This window comes from Manduca sexta, chromosome 12, assembly GCF_014839805.1.
Source record: "Manduca sexta isolate Smith_Timp_Sample1 chromosome 12, JHU_Msex_v1.0, whole genome shotgun sequence".
In the NCBI taxonomy this organism is placed as follows: domain Eukaryota; kingdom Metazoa; phylum Arthropoda; class Insecta; order Lepidoptera; family Sphingidae; genus Manduca; species Manduca sexta.
In genome coordinates this window covers 14,154,677-14,168,843 of record NC_051126.1, presented here as the reverse complement: position 1 = coordinate 14,168,843, position 14,167 = coordinate 14,154,677, and the positions used below count along the sequence as shown (strand labels likewise).

The following is a 14,167-nucleotide window of genomic DNA, read 5'->3' as shown; positions in this document are numbered from 1 at the left end:
CTATTGATAAGAATGATAAGAGGTACTCCTCAACAATATTGAAAAAACTCTTGTCCAAGAATAATACATTGCGGATATGATAAGTCAGTTGTTTAAACCAAATAAGGGTGATGTTGATGTTGCTGGTCAATACCAATCAATACAAATTAATATTTTGCATCTGCCCGGATAGTGACCACCGTACACAACGTGGCGAAGTGTCCATATAACGCAACTCTTGCCGGCTTCCATTTAGTAATTTATGTAAATGTATTGTTAGAACGATTTCCAGATCGCATATTAGTACCTATAAGTAGTGTTGGGTTCTCTTTCGGAAAATTTCATCCTTCGTCACTGGTACACAAGGTACTAAACGTAATTGTTGCGTTCCGGGAACAGCCAATGTATATCCGGTTTCAAACAGACCGGCATAATTGTGTCGACTGGCGACGGGTAAGCAAAATACATATCGATAGAAATTTGATGGATCACATTAATTTGATTTAGAACGATGAACCCTGAGTGCTAGTTAAGTCTCTGCCTACCCTTTTGAAGCTAAGCCATGAGATTACAATATGACAGACACAAATCGCAGTGCACACCAGTCCTTAGATAGTATGTAATATGACGCACATTATGATAACATTGTAGATAAACAAATATTTGATTCGGACACAGCGTTGTCACGTAATGACTGAGTCACCACTACAGAGAAACATGAATCTAGTGCTAGCATAGAAGTTGTACTGAGACATCAGATAATCTCATCAATATTATAATTATAGTTTATGAAGATGTTTAGATGTTTGTTCGAAACGCTGAAATTACTAAAGTCTGAGCTGATTTGAATGGAATTTGGCACATGGATAGATCATGGCCTGGATAAGCATATACATCTTTGTTGGTAATATGTGCACAGGGTATATATTTGAATTGTAAAAAGAAGACATTGGCGTCACAGAGATGATGCTACGAACAGCTGCAGTGATTTGGGACTCTTGTACTGAGAAAGGCTTTACACGCAAGCAAAATCTAGTTCACTATAGATCATTCTTCACCGCCTTTTATTTCCATAATCGCATCATTGATATGGTCATAGATATGAAATTGGAAGGTCATGGCTTTACTACTCAGATCCGATAACAAAAATTGATAATGGAATTGAAACTCCAGCCTAACTCGGGACAAACTCGTCTAAACGTAAGCTTAAACAACTCTTAATAGCCAAAATACGCAAAGCATTCTAACCTATTACGAAATTGCTTAACTGCATTTATGTTCACCGTAATCTCCTAACACGACCTAGAAACCGAACCTGAAGTAAGGTAGCCTCAATCGATACCATATTCTATAAATAAGCAAAGAATCAATAGCTCTTGAGCACGTAACGCCAAGGTCCTTCCGCCCGGCGACTGCATCTCACCAGTTACTGATGATGAAGGTACTGACGAACCTCAATGTCAATTTAATAAAACAATGAAATCAAAAAAGTGATATTTTTTGCGTTAATACATCTACTTTACCGTAAATGGTATCTTGTATGCGCGGGTCTGTCTGGGTAAGTAGAGTAATGTCTATTTTTACCGGCAGTGGTGTCACTTTGCTTTGCCCGGATAAGAAAAATAAAGTAGACTTTGTCTTGGAGAAGAGCATAACAGGATAAAAAAACTTCCGAAAACTATTGATATGATTTGCAACATAATTGCGTGTAAAGATAGATGACTCACGTTCCTATTTCCTATCTGAAAGTATTGCAAAATGAGTAAATTCTAATAAAAAATTACGTCACCTTTCCTTTCATTATCTAAGATCCTCTAATGCGGATATCCGTTTCGACCACTAAAGACTGGATAAACATCACCTTTTATCTATTACAGCTCGCAAGCACATTCTTCTTCCGGACAAGGAGTTATTGTAATTTTTATTACAAGATTTATAATACTTAACATCTAATGTTGCAGTTAAGTACTGCACTTTAAAGTCAAAGTTGTTGACAGTTTGTATTATTATTCATAGTGGTAGCCTAACTTCTAGTTCGCTGTGAAGTTACATCGGCCGCGCCAGCCGTGTTTATGTGCACATGTGGGTTGATACATACAACGAGTACACATACCATTTGCGCAAACTGAATAGCGAACTCTAAGTTTGGAAAAATATACAATCCACGATTGATATGGGATCTTTTATTATCCTGGCACGGTAAAGTGACCCCACTGCACCTATTAAGTGGGGTTGAGTCCAATAGAATGTCGAAGAGAGATGATTCCCCTTGATAGTCGACACAATTATACCAGCCTGTTGGAACTGAATATGCACAGGCTGATCTCGGAACGCGACACACTTACGTGGGCCATTGTGGCGGGTCTTAACACATTGTGTACGGTGGTCACTATCCGGGCGGATTTAAAATATATCCTACCACCAGCTCCTCGTCTCCAAAAAATCTATTTTGTGATACAGACGTATAGTCTTGTTACGCTATCTCAAAGCTGGGAACAGGCTTCCTCTACTACTGAGAAGGTGTTAATGTTAAAAATTACATATTACATGTACTACTTACAATGTTTTTCTTTCACGTCGAATATTTTCGCATATTGCTAATAGCTGCCAAAAACATAATAAAACCGTTTATCAGTGTACATTGTGTTATTCACCTTCGCTATCTCGCTGAGGTTATGTCCTTATCGTGTTCTTCTGGAAATGATAAGACTACATACTGAAATACATGCGTTGTTTGTTTTCTCTACGTTGTGAAACAAATATATGGACTTATGATGTGTACAAAGTATTTTTGAATATGTAAGTCTCATTTAATACATGAGCACAAAGTATAGAGAAAGATTAAGCAAATAAACGCATCTGTTATATAACAGGGCGACCAAATCGCTCACTAGAGAGAGCCTGCTCAAAAACAGTAGCAATTCGAAATATCACACAGCAATACGAAATGAATTTTTTTTAAACGTGCACGGCAAAATGACTCCACTGCTCCTGATGATTAGGCGAGTGGGGTCCAATAGAATGTCGACCGACGGGAGATTATTACCTCTCGGTAGTCAACCCAATTATGCCGGCCTGTTGGAACTGGATATACACAGGTTGATCTCGGGATACGACACACTAACCTGAGTCAATTAGGCGGGTTTTAACACAATGTGTACGGTGGTCGCTATTCGGGCGGATATAAAATATATCCTATCACCAGCAATATTATGCCTATAATATATTATGTGGCAATGGTTGAGACTTTGATAAGTCTTATAATGCTTGGTAAATAGCAAACTAATTTTGTTCGGTCCCGATTCACAAGTTTCATGTAAATGTTATTCTATAGTTATCGTATTAAACAGGGTATGTACTCATTTATAACCATTTATTTTGAATGAGTGTCTTTTTTATTTGGGCGGCTTATACATTATGCGACGTATATCAATTACACAGAACTTGTCGTACAGGCCCTTAGTGTAACATTAATAAAAATTCCTAATTAATAATTCAATTAAGATATCGTATTTTATAAAAGCGATAAAACGATAAGTGCTATAGCACAGACGTACTAAACGATTAAAATGATAGCTCGCGGAAATTCAAGAACAGTGTTATACAAATAGTTATCTATGTAATTACGTGCATGCCTAAAGAATAGCTACAATAATAATTTTATCGCGTAAACACAACTGTTTGACCAATCACAACAAAATGAATTTTTGCATTATCCCGCTATCGAATACGCGGAAACGAAGTGTTTTAGAATTCGCAAATTCGATATCGGCGAGTGATTCTCGCTAATATAACGGATATATTCATGTTCGACACTTTAATTGTATTATAATTAGGACATAAAAAAGTAATATCTGACTGTTGTAGTTGTGTGATATATTGGAAAAACTATTTTTATATAATTCCTATTTATTTGGTCATAACATGACATAATAGGGTATCGGACTCATTTTTATTCCTTACAATTATCAAATATTTACGTTATATAAATTATAACAGAAAAGGAATTATTAAAAATCCGGTAAAAAATCAACAAGTTATAAGTCTTTGAATGTCGGTGGAAGAGGTAATTAACAAGAAACAGAAAAGAGACGAAATACCCACATTTGACGTCATCGGGAATTACGACGCGTGCGAAAGAAAGAGATGAAGCGATATCCCTACAACGCGCCCACTTCTGCACGTTACAATATTTGAAATATGCATTATTAGCTCATTTTTTAATCAATTGTTATGCAATTTTCGCAAGAGTGCTTCTTTTTCGTGTTATTAACCATTACATATAAAATAATGAACAAAATCAAACATAGGCCGGTTCCCTATTGTCGACGTGAGAATTTCCTCCCGAGTGTTTGAATGTCTATAGATTGGTAAAAGTAGCAAAACTCAGTAACTTGTGTAGGGTCAGTACCATTACAGAACTTGTTTTATTTATGTATATTTAATTGCCTTTTTATACGATTGGATAAACACCAATCACAAGCGAAACGCACACTCAGAAACACTAACAACTAAATGAACAATAGCTGGCGATAGGATATTTGTATTCACCTGGATAGCGATCATCGCACACAAGTTTCGAGGATCAGCCTGTGTATATCGCGTTTCGGACAGGCCGGCATAACTATGTCGACTGGCGAGGGATACACAACTCTTGTCAGCCAACACTACCTGGACTCCATACCACTTATCAGGTGCAGAGAGGTCACTTTGCAGTTAGTCACTCCCATGTATACAAAAAAAACAACAATTTATTGCTTAATATGACAACTGTCAATCGGTATTCTTACGTAACCTCACGCCTATCCCTGAACGGTAAGCAGAAACGTCACTAGCTTCCATATTTCGTCAAGCTACTGTGATAGGGGCAAGCCTATTGCGATATCAGACACTAATTCCATTCCTACTGAGGTGCATTTTTTGCCACTAGATGAACAACGCGATCATAATTATTATAATATGTTAAATTTCATAATGACCACTGTTCAAACCGGTTTCAATGCCCTTTGACCACAACTTGCACAAAGTTGTTTAGCGAGAAAAAGACAGAGCGGTGTACCTATCCAGACCGACTCACGAGCACACAATCACTTGGTAAGAGAAAGCTTTTCTAGAAAATCCTTGTCATTAGACATACGCGCCTTGTCTCCTAAATTATTATTATTTATACGTGCTTATAAAACATGAGTCATATCTTCACAAAATCCTTTCTTTTATAACTGCAAATCATCGTTAGATAGGAAAATATTTTTTTGTTATTTCGTGGGCTTCAATGTCAATTAGGGTTGAATGCAATCGACAGACTGATATATTTTATATTAAAGTGCCAAATACTTTGAAATGTCAAGCTGCCATTGCTACAGCTTAAGGGCAGTCATAAGACAAGCTACTTGATCATCTCCTCAATAAAGAGAGCTTGAGTATTTTTTACAGTGCGAAAAACCACAGCAAGCTGACTTCTAAAAATTTTCAAGCATGCAGGACTTTGAGCGAGTCGCATGAGTAAATATTGAAGATTTTTTAGTGCTCTGAATGACGACACGACACGACACGAACGCTTGCCATTCGCCTGATGGTAAGCGATACGACCGCCCATAAACAGTAGAAACACCATCCAACACCTTGAAATACAAAGTATTTTTCTGGCATTTCACTGCGCTTGCCATTCCGAGACATGAGCATGAACACTGGCTACAATGCCATTCAAACCGGAACACATCAGTGACTACACACTGCTGCTTGGCGACAGAAATAGGCATTGTGGAGGTACATACCCAGGTAGAGTCTCACATATGAGAAACCTACCATCAGTATTAACGCTAATGTAAATGCTATAGGAACTTATGCAATATATTGCTGTAAGAACTTACTAGTATCAGCTAGCTTAAATTGCATTAAAAAAGTTTGCAAGCGTGACGCCTACCACGAACGCCTTGCCATCTCCTTATTCAAAAGTATATTAAGTGCAATTCACACAATTTAACACTGATAAGAAGCAGTCTGAGGTCGTGTCCAATAACACTAGACCGTAACAAGGAAATATTGTACCAATACCTATTGCCATTGAGTTTAATGTTCGACGACACATCTCGAGGAAACTGTAAAAGCAGGTGAACGACCTTGAGCGCGGCGGTTCCGTGCAGACCGTGACGGGGAGGTCGCCCGTTTGATTCCTACTAGATCGTATTGTTATTGCACGTTGTGCTAAGTCGAATCTTATCTCGATATAATTTTGTGCGTCTAAATAACTTTACAATTGCATCATATTCTATACGAAAACATAAACAAACCAGACTTCGTGACTACAAATTCTTGCCATTCCACCTGATCGCATAGTGGTGATAGAATTAGAAATAGTAATGCTTACTTCCCATTGTGAACTCATCTAGCTAATTTATGGATGTCCATATTTATGCGACAACGGCAAAGTGCCACTGCACCTGATAGTGCTATATAAACATAGACTGAACGAGAGATGATATCCCCTCGACAGTCGACACAATTATGCCGGCCGGCCACTACGTCGGCTTTTAACACCTTGTGTACGGTGGTCGCTATCCGGGCGGATATAAAATATATCCACCAGCACATAACGACAAGAACCGGAACCTTGTTGCTATCAACGATGTGATACGGCCCGGAAATCGAAATGCACGACAATCTCCATTTAAACAAGCACATTAAGGGGATTGGTACTGACCCGCTAACACATTTGAGCCGCGGCCAACCATCGTCGGGTGCTTAAGCCACATCATGCCAGAATATAGCTCAAGGTTTGCCTTACGAATGTACAGCCTATTGGATTATTGCCATTCGAGTACTTTTGACGCCATTTTAATTCGTTTTGCGGATCGTCAGGGACTTTAACTCAGCTTTAACTTCGGTAAACGATTTTTATTATTTAGCAAATAAAAAGACTTCGAAAAGAAATAATATTGTGAATACGAAACTTTGTCATCTGGGTTTTATTAATTGATCATAATCATAATATTTAAAAGATTTTTTTTTTACGATATACGGTCAATGTCACTTTATTATCAGTATTAACACTTCCGGTCAGAACTGTGAAGGACATTGAGATGGCATTACCTGGCTTTGTGAGACTTAGCATCCGATGTCTCAGGATGATGAGCGCAGGGGAGCGTATTCAAAGCTTTGGTGGTGTGCCTGTGCATGTTTACTACTCGGCGAGTAAGCTCGTCGTGCTCTTCAGTAGTATAGAAAAGATATAAATATCAAGATACAACGAGAGGGTTATATAATATTGTACATAGCTGAAGGGTTTGTTTGAACGCGCCAATCTTAGGAACTACTAGTTCGAATTGAGAAATTATTTTCGTGTTGGATAGCCCGACTATAGAGGAAGGTTATAAGCTATATAACAAAGCATCAACAAAACATTTTGCAAAAACCGGGAAAATGTATTTTTTTAAGAACTTCCGTCACTTGCGCTGCCTAAACAGTTAAAGTTCTGCAACGATAATGTATGAAAAACTTGCTCCTCTAAAAAGTTCTAATAAATATAAAACAAATTGAAAATAAAACTGCAGTAATTTATGAGATGACCTTTCACGCCTCTTGGTTATTAAACAACAGGGGCAGAAGGCATAAAAATCAGGTGACAATACAAATCAGATGCAACTTTAAAATAGTCAAAGTAATACAGGTAATTATTTTTTTGAACTCTGTAATGCAATTGTGAATGAATCCCCCCTTAGCCGAATTTCGGCCATGGCGGCCAATCTCAACAGAGATCAGCCAGGTACGCAGGATATATTACAGTGCACAAGTGTGTGCAATTCAATTGTATCAAAATCATGAGTGCCTATTTGATGCTGGGCTATTGAATACAATGTGCGTACTATTATTAGTATTGTATTATATATTTATAATAAAACCATGTGTTGAATTGTCAACTAATTGTACTTTGAGCCTAAATCTTAATCATCTCAAACTGACATATATCTTTATCTACAATTTGCTAAATGTATAATACATTTATACTTCATCGTCTGGTAAACAAGTGACACGTCACAAATTGGCAAAAAGTGTCACAACACGAAAAAAACATAATTCCAGATAATTTACACAGTAAGTGGAATTTGACTGTGTGCATATCTAAAAATTTGTTTTATTGACATGACTCATTTTGCCAATGTGCTACATTTTTTTTTAATTAATTGTATGATTAATAGTTATGGAAAAACTATGTTGGTTAGAGTTGACAGTTTTGCCTCATTAGAAATACCAAATACAAATAGAAAACATATTTCATAATAATTTGCACTAACTAATTAAAAAAAGTGAAAAGTGAGATATAATTTGTAATTTTGAAGTCACTCTTCCCAAGTTTTATAGTTGTTTGAAATAAGTATATCAAAATTTGAACCTTAAAATGCTTGTTTGTTTATGCAGGACTAATCTACAGAAGCCAGTCTTGATAAGAGTCATGGGCAGGTAGACTATATAGAAACTAATCTCAGCGAAAGTTCTAGAATTATGTGAGGTAGTTTATGGTTATAATATAGAGTTAGGTGGTCTGGTGGAATGAAATTTTGGCATAATGAAAAGAGGTTGGTGGCTTTCATTACAAGGAATGTTCGCCACACAACATGAAGATAATGTTGTTTAAATATCATATCTAGATTTAAAATAACATTGAACAAACACACAAGAGAATTAACTATGTAGACGGTAATAAATTTTGCAACTCCAATAGTTACGGTTATGAATAACTGCACTTTTTTATATAATATACATTGCTGAGGTCGACAAGATAACAACAAGGAAAATCAATAGCTGAAACTATGATAATTTTTTTTTTATAATTTTGAATATTTTTCATGTGTACACACGAATTGAGGTATATAATTATATTGTATATTAATGTAAGAGTACCTTCTCACGAAGTTTTAATGACGTTGATTAGGTAAATAAACAGCGCAAGGTCAAGCCAAGACTCTCTTGCAAAACTGAAATACATCACAATTAAACATTTTGAAACTTACACAATGTTGAAAAAACTCGATAAATTATCCACTACACTGCACGAACGACACAAATTCGTATAAAATCGAGTGCGAGCCACAAATGTAACGGTACAAGTGCGCGCCGACAACATCTGATATCACTATCACTTCATGATAAATGTTTATCATATCAGAATTACATTAGCACAAAGAATACTCGACTAGCAGCACATGACGACACAAAACAACCACCCAGTCCGCAAATACACAATAGAGACGTCCGCCGGAACGGATAAACGCGTCCTAAATTCTGACTTGTTCGGCGCGCTACGTCAGCCTCGGGGTCAACACTCACGGTTACAAATTGCCACACCGCTCATCTAACGAGCGAAGGCCTAACTAATGGTCACTCATAAGGACGTGATACCACCCCTCGCTCGCTAGAAAGTTGGAGACACGCAAAAATTGATGCAACAATCATAAACTTACCAAACTGTAATGACAAGACTGTTTCTATGAATTTCCTTCCGTCAGTCGAATTTATTTACGCAAATTCATATCACTTAATGCACCGCTATAGCGTCACACGAAACTATATCACTCTGTTTACTGTATAATTTTGATAAAATCGTTTACAAAACAGTTTTTGACGAATTGACAAGTATAGTTTTTATTCGTGACAAATTCAACATGTCTTCCAACAGGTCATCCGGTCGTAACTAATTTTATATCTTGAGGGCAACATACTCATTTACTTATGACAATTTATAAAAAATAGGTGTCGATTTATTATAAATGTATATATACATATTTATAACTGTTTTGTTTAAATAACAGTAAATAAAAAGTTTCTCAAGTTTACCATTTTCATAAAAAAAACTATGATCATTCGAAACTCTAAGGTTTTATTATAATTATTTTTGAATGATATTCGAAACTGTAAACCATCTAAACAATAAAAAACTCATAATACCTAATGCCTCAATTAGGACATTGGCGATTAATAACGGAAATAAAGATAAGTATAATAATTACATAAATATTATTTTCCTTACCATCCAATTATAGATCTAATGAATACATTTTCAAATCGATATATTTGATGGGCAACTCTACCTAAAACAAGTTAATTTTAGTCAAATTATTATTTAGTACTTACATATTTTTTATGTACATATGTGTTAAAAATCTATTTAATTATGTTATATAATATAACCAAACAGCAACAACTAAAAGCTATACGTTTTACGCTAAATCCTAGTGGTTTTATGAGTCCTCTGAATGCTCAAATCGATATATCGATTCAACCAAATGTCTAAATAATACCTATTATACATACACTACCTTATTTCCCGCTAGTTTGAGTTGTCAAAACTATGTTAGCTGTCAAATCAAAACGGTCTTCCGAAATTACCCGAATGTTTTAAATATTTTGAATTCAAAGTTATATTCATCAAAATTAGTTATGAATAATCTAAATATGGACTTGGTTTTATTTCGTGGCAATGGCAGAGAACCAGCTAGTAACGTGAAAACATTCGTAAGTTTAATTATATATCGTGAAAGAGGTTATGTTTCACTTCTTATAATTAAACCTTTATTTCGCAGATTCTACCCGATAAATGTTTCGAAAAAGGCGTGGGATGTGCGTGGAGGAATGGCAACAAATTTGCAATATATCCTCGAAGTCAAACGCCGAGCAAAACAGCGTCTACCGATGTTGACAACAAGATCCTAAACATTCGCCAAGATGTGCTCTTATTCACTTCAATCTTACGGAAATTAGTGAACGAGAGTAACGGGACGTACCTATTATTACAAAAGGCTGCAGAAACTGCAAAAACAACCGACAATCAAGTTGAATTTTTGAAATTATCACGACAATACCGCTCCATAATCCGAGTATGCATAGAAAATCTACAAGAAGCATTGTCGAGAGTGCAAGATGGCGTAGAGAAGAATAATTTGCTGTCATACATAACAATACTATACTCAATAGAATGCATTTGGCACTTGTGCGAGATATTGTATATTGACAACATTCCCGGTGATATTGTGTTGCCATATTTGCTGGAGTGGGTACGATTCCACTTTCCGTGCCATGAGCAGACCGCGTCGCACCTACTGGAGGCGTGCGAGCGGGGCTCCGAGGACCATCAAGACTACTGGATCACCGTCATAGGCATGGTGGTGCAAGGGAGAGTGGACGTGGCCAGGGCACTCATGAAACTGCACTCGGCTGCTGAAACCAATGAGTTCAAGCTGGTCGACAATTCTTTGAGGAGCATGCCGGTATATAGTGTGAGTATCCGTCACCAAATCAGCGATAGACTATTGCAGACATCAGCTCCCTAAAAATCCAGCAATCGGAATTGGTAAAGCTCCTAAAATCCGTAGATAAAAATAAATCTGCAGGACCAGACGGTGTATCTCCAGTGCTTATATCCAAATGTGCTAAAAGTTTATCTCTTCCACTTACTATACTGTTTAGACGCTCATTCAACGAAGGGCTAGTTCCTTTAATTTGGAAATCAGCGTATATCACCCCCATATTTAAAAAGGGTCATAGAGAACAGGTAGAGAATTACAGACCTATATCGAAGCTCTGTATATTTGCCAAAATTATGGAAAAAATTGTTTACTCCGCAGTATATCATACCATCAAGCAATCACTAAGTGATTACCAGCACGGTTTCTTGAGAAATAGATCTACTGTTTCGAATCTCCTCCTCTGCTCAGACTATCTCACGAAATTCATGTCGGAGCCCTCACAAGTTGATGTAGTTTACACCGACTACAGCAAAGCGTTTGATCGGATAGACCATTCTATCCTATTAAATAAGCTATTGGACGTTGGTATTAGAGGAGATTTATTCAGATGGTTCAAATCTTATATAGAGAATCGTTGTCAGACAGTAGTTCTAAATGGTTTTACATCGGCCACAGTGCAAATTCCATCAGGGATTCCACAGGGATCATTATTAGGCCCGTTACTATTTATTATATTTATTAATGACATAGGGTCATGTTTCGCTCATTCCAAAATAATTCTTTATGCTGATGACATGAAAATTCTTTGTACTATCTCGCAGGCTTCTGACTGTCTTAGCCTTCAACAAGATCTATTAGAGCTACAAAAATACTGCCAACGCAATAAACTTGAGCTTAATGTATCTAAGTGCTTCGTCGTTTCTTTCACTCGCAAGCCTAACCCCACTACCTATAATTATAGACTGCATGGATCCCTCTTAGATAAGAAGAACGTAGTGAAAGATCTTGGTGTTACATTTGATTCAAAATTACTTTTGATATTCACATCGAGAATATCATAAAAAAAGCAAATAAAGCACTTGGCTTCATTTTGAGATTTTCTTCAGAATTTAAAAGTGTCAAAACATTTAAAATACTTTACTGTTCGTTTGTCCATACCCACTTGGAATACGCTTCACAGGTATGGAACCCGATCTATAGCATTTATATCGACAGAATTGAACGCGTACAGAAACGTTTTCTACGTTTCATGCAGTTTAAGCTTAAGCTACATAAAATGTATTCATCAGATTATATAGATCGATGTAAAAAGCTTCACTTTTTACCCCTTTACGAACGTAGGCGAGTGGCAGACTTGGTGTACCTATTCAAAATTTTTAACGGGACCATTGACTGCCCAGATTTGCTTGGTAGTTTTGGATTAATAACGCGATCTATATTGTTACGTAAACCAAGCCTCCTCTATACACCCCCTGTAACCACCGCGTATAGGCACAACTGCTTCACGATTCGTGCATGTAAGAGCTTTAACGAACTCTGCGGTGATTTTGATTTAGACTTGTTCGCTACCAGTGTCTCTCAACTAAAGAAAAACTTTGCTAACAAATTTTTTGCTTAGTTTGTATGGAGCGTGGTGAATTTGTACATGTAATTTAATTATTTTTTTTCTTTTCTATGTAGATTAACCGACCTTTACCTTTTTTTATCTTACTCTACTTGTGAAAACTTGTAAATGGCCTTCTTATTGTTATTTTTGTTAATATTGTAGTATCTAGCTGTAAGTTTTCCGAATAAATATGTAGCAGCGTAAAGGTAGACACCGCTGTGGAGGAACAGATGGTGGCGTTCCTCTATAGAGGGGGAAGATTCCCAGTCAGGCAGATGTTGCGCCTGACCGGCCGCGGCCCCTCCGACAGTTCCTATTCGGAGGTGGTATATATGCTGCACGTCGCGCAAATTGTACAACCGTGATTCAGGATCGATGTCGCCATCTATCGTGCTTGCTGTGTGATTATCACTCCAGTTGTGTCACTGCATCGATCCTCTTGCAGTTCCGGCGATGTTGACAAGATGGCGGTGTATGTATCGATTGTACCGCCACATCACTCCCCCCCGGAGACCGGAGGTCGAAAGTCTTCAGTCGAGTCTTCTTCGATGCTAATTGTAGCTTGCCAGTGCCAGAGAGTTGATGCCCCGGTGAGTCAGGGTGAAGATGCCCCAGTGAGTCGGGGTGATGATGCCCCAGTGAGTCGGGGTGAGATGCCCCAATGAGTCGGGGTGAAGATGCCCCAGTGAGTCGGGGTGAAGATGCCCCAATGAGTCGGGGTGAAGATGCCCCAGTGAGTCGGGGTGAGATGCCCCCAGTGAGTCGGGAGTGTGGTCCCAGTGAGTCGGAACCGTGCGCAATTGGCCCTAGTGGGTCAGGGCTGTGCGCGGGTGGTCAGCTCCTTTGAAGCGAAGCTGACGGTGTTCGATTCCAGTGAGTCGGAATCGATGCTGCGTCCCTCCGCGATGAGTTCGGTGCGTCACGTGGCTATACCACGACAACCGGCGAATGCTGCCCGTAGATGGTCCGGCTGTAGCGCAGTTGTGCCGTGACGTTGGAGCCGAAGTCCGTGCAGGAGTGCTGAAGGTACCAGGCTTGCATTGGCAGCATGCTTGTGGTAACCTTAATGGCTGGACAGTGCTGGCTGGCTGTGCGAAGTGTTGACTGGCTGGATGGAAAGGAAGTGATGGATGGCGAGGTGGTGTGAAGCGACGACGATGCAGGTGCGGCTGGTCTCGTTGATGACGGTGCGATGATGTTCAGCGACAAGGGTCACCACTTTAGCGGCGTAAAGGTTGACGCCACTGTAGAGAAACAGATGGTTGCGTTCCTCTATGGAAGGGGAAGATTTCCAGTCAGGCAGATGTTGCGCCTGACCGGCCGCGGCCCCTCCAACAGTTCC

General features: G+C 38.3%; 2 protein-coding genes across 3 annotated transcripts in view; one reads left to right on the top strand and one right to left on the bottom strand.

Moving 5' to 3' along the window:
* The window catches only part of LOC115448747 (epsin-2), a 37,421-nt gene extending 27,744 nt beyond the window's left edge, over nt 1–9,677 (bottom strand). The window contains exon 1 of one of the 2 annotated variants that reach the window (XM_037437730.1): nt 9,438–9,677. The gene's annotated coding sequence lies outside the window, so the exon portion shown is untranslated. The other variant, XM_037437729.1, reaches the window with a different exon arrangement.
* Nucleotides 9,678–10,324: 647 nt separating this feature from the next.
* On the top strand, nt 10,325–13,017 carry LOC119188523 (nuclear pore complex protein Nup85-like). The gene is made up of 2 exons (XM_037437988.1): nt 10,325–10,488; nt 10,557–13,017. Exons 1-2 carry the CDS (start codon nt 10,414–10,416, stop codon nt 11,301–11,303), a joined length of 822 nt encoding a protein of 273 aa, XP_037293885.1. The 5' UTR covers nt 10,325–10,413; the 3' UTR covers nt 11,304–13,017.
* The last annotated feature ends 1,150 nt before the right edge of the window (nt 13,018–14,167 follow it).

Coding starts and splice junctions, on each gene's coding strand:
- LOC119188523 (XM_037437988.1), top strand. CDS start 10,414: ATGAATAATCTAAATATGGACTTGGTTTTATTTCGTGGCAATGGCAGA. Junction 10,489..10,556: donor CTAGTAACGTGAAAACATTC/GTAAGTTTAATT, acceptor TTTATTTCGCAG/ATTCTACCCGATAAATGTTT.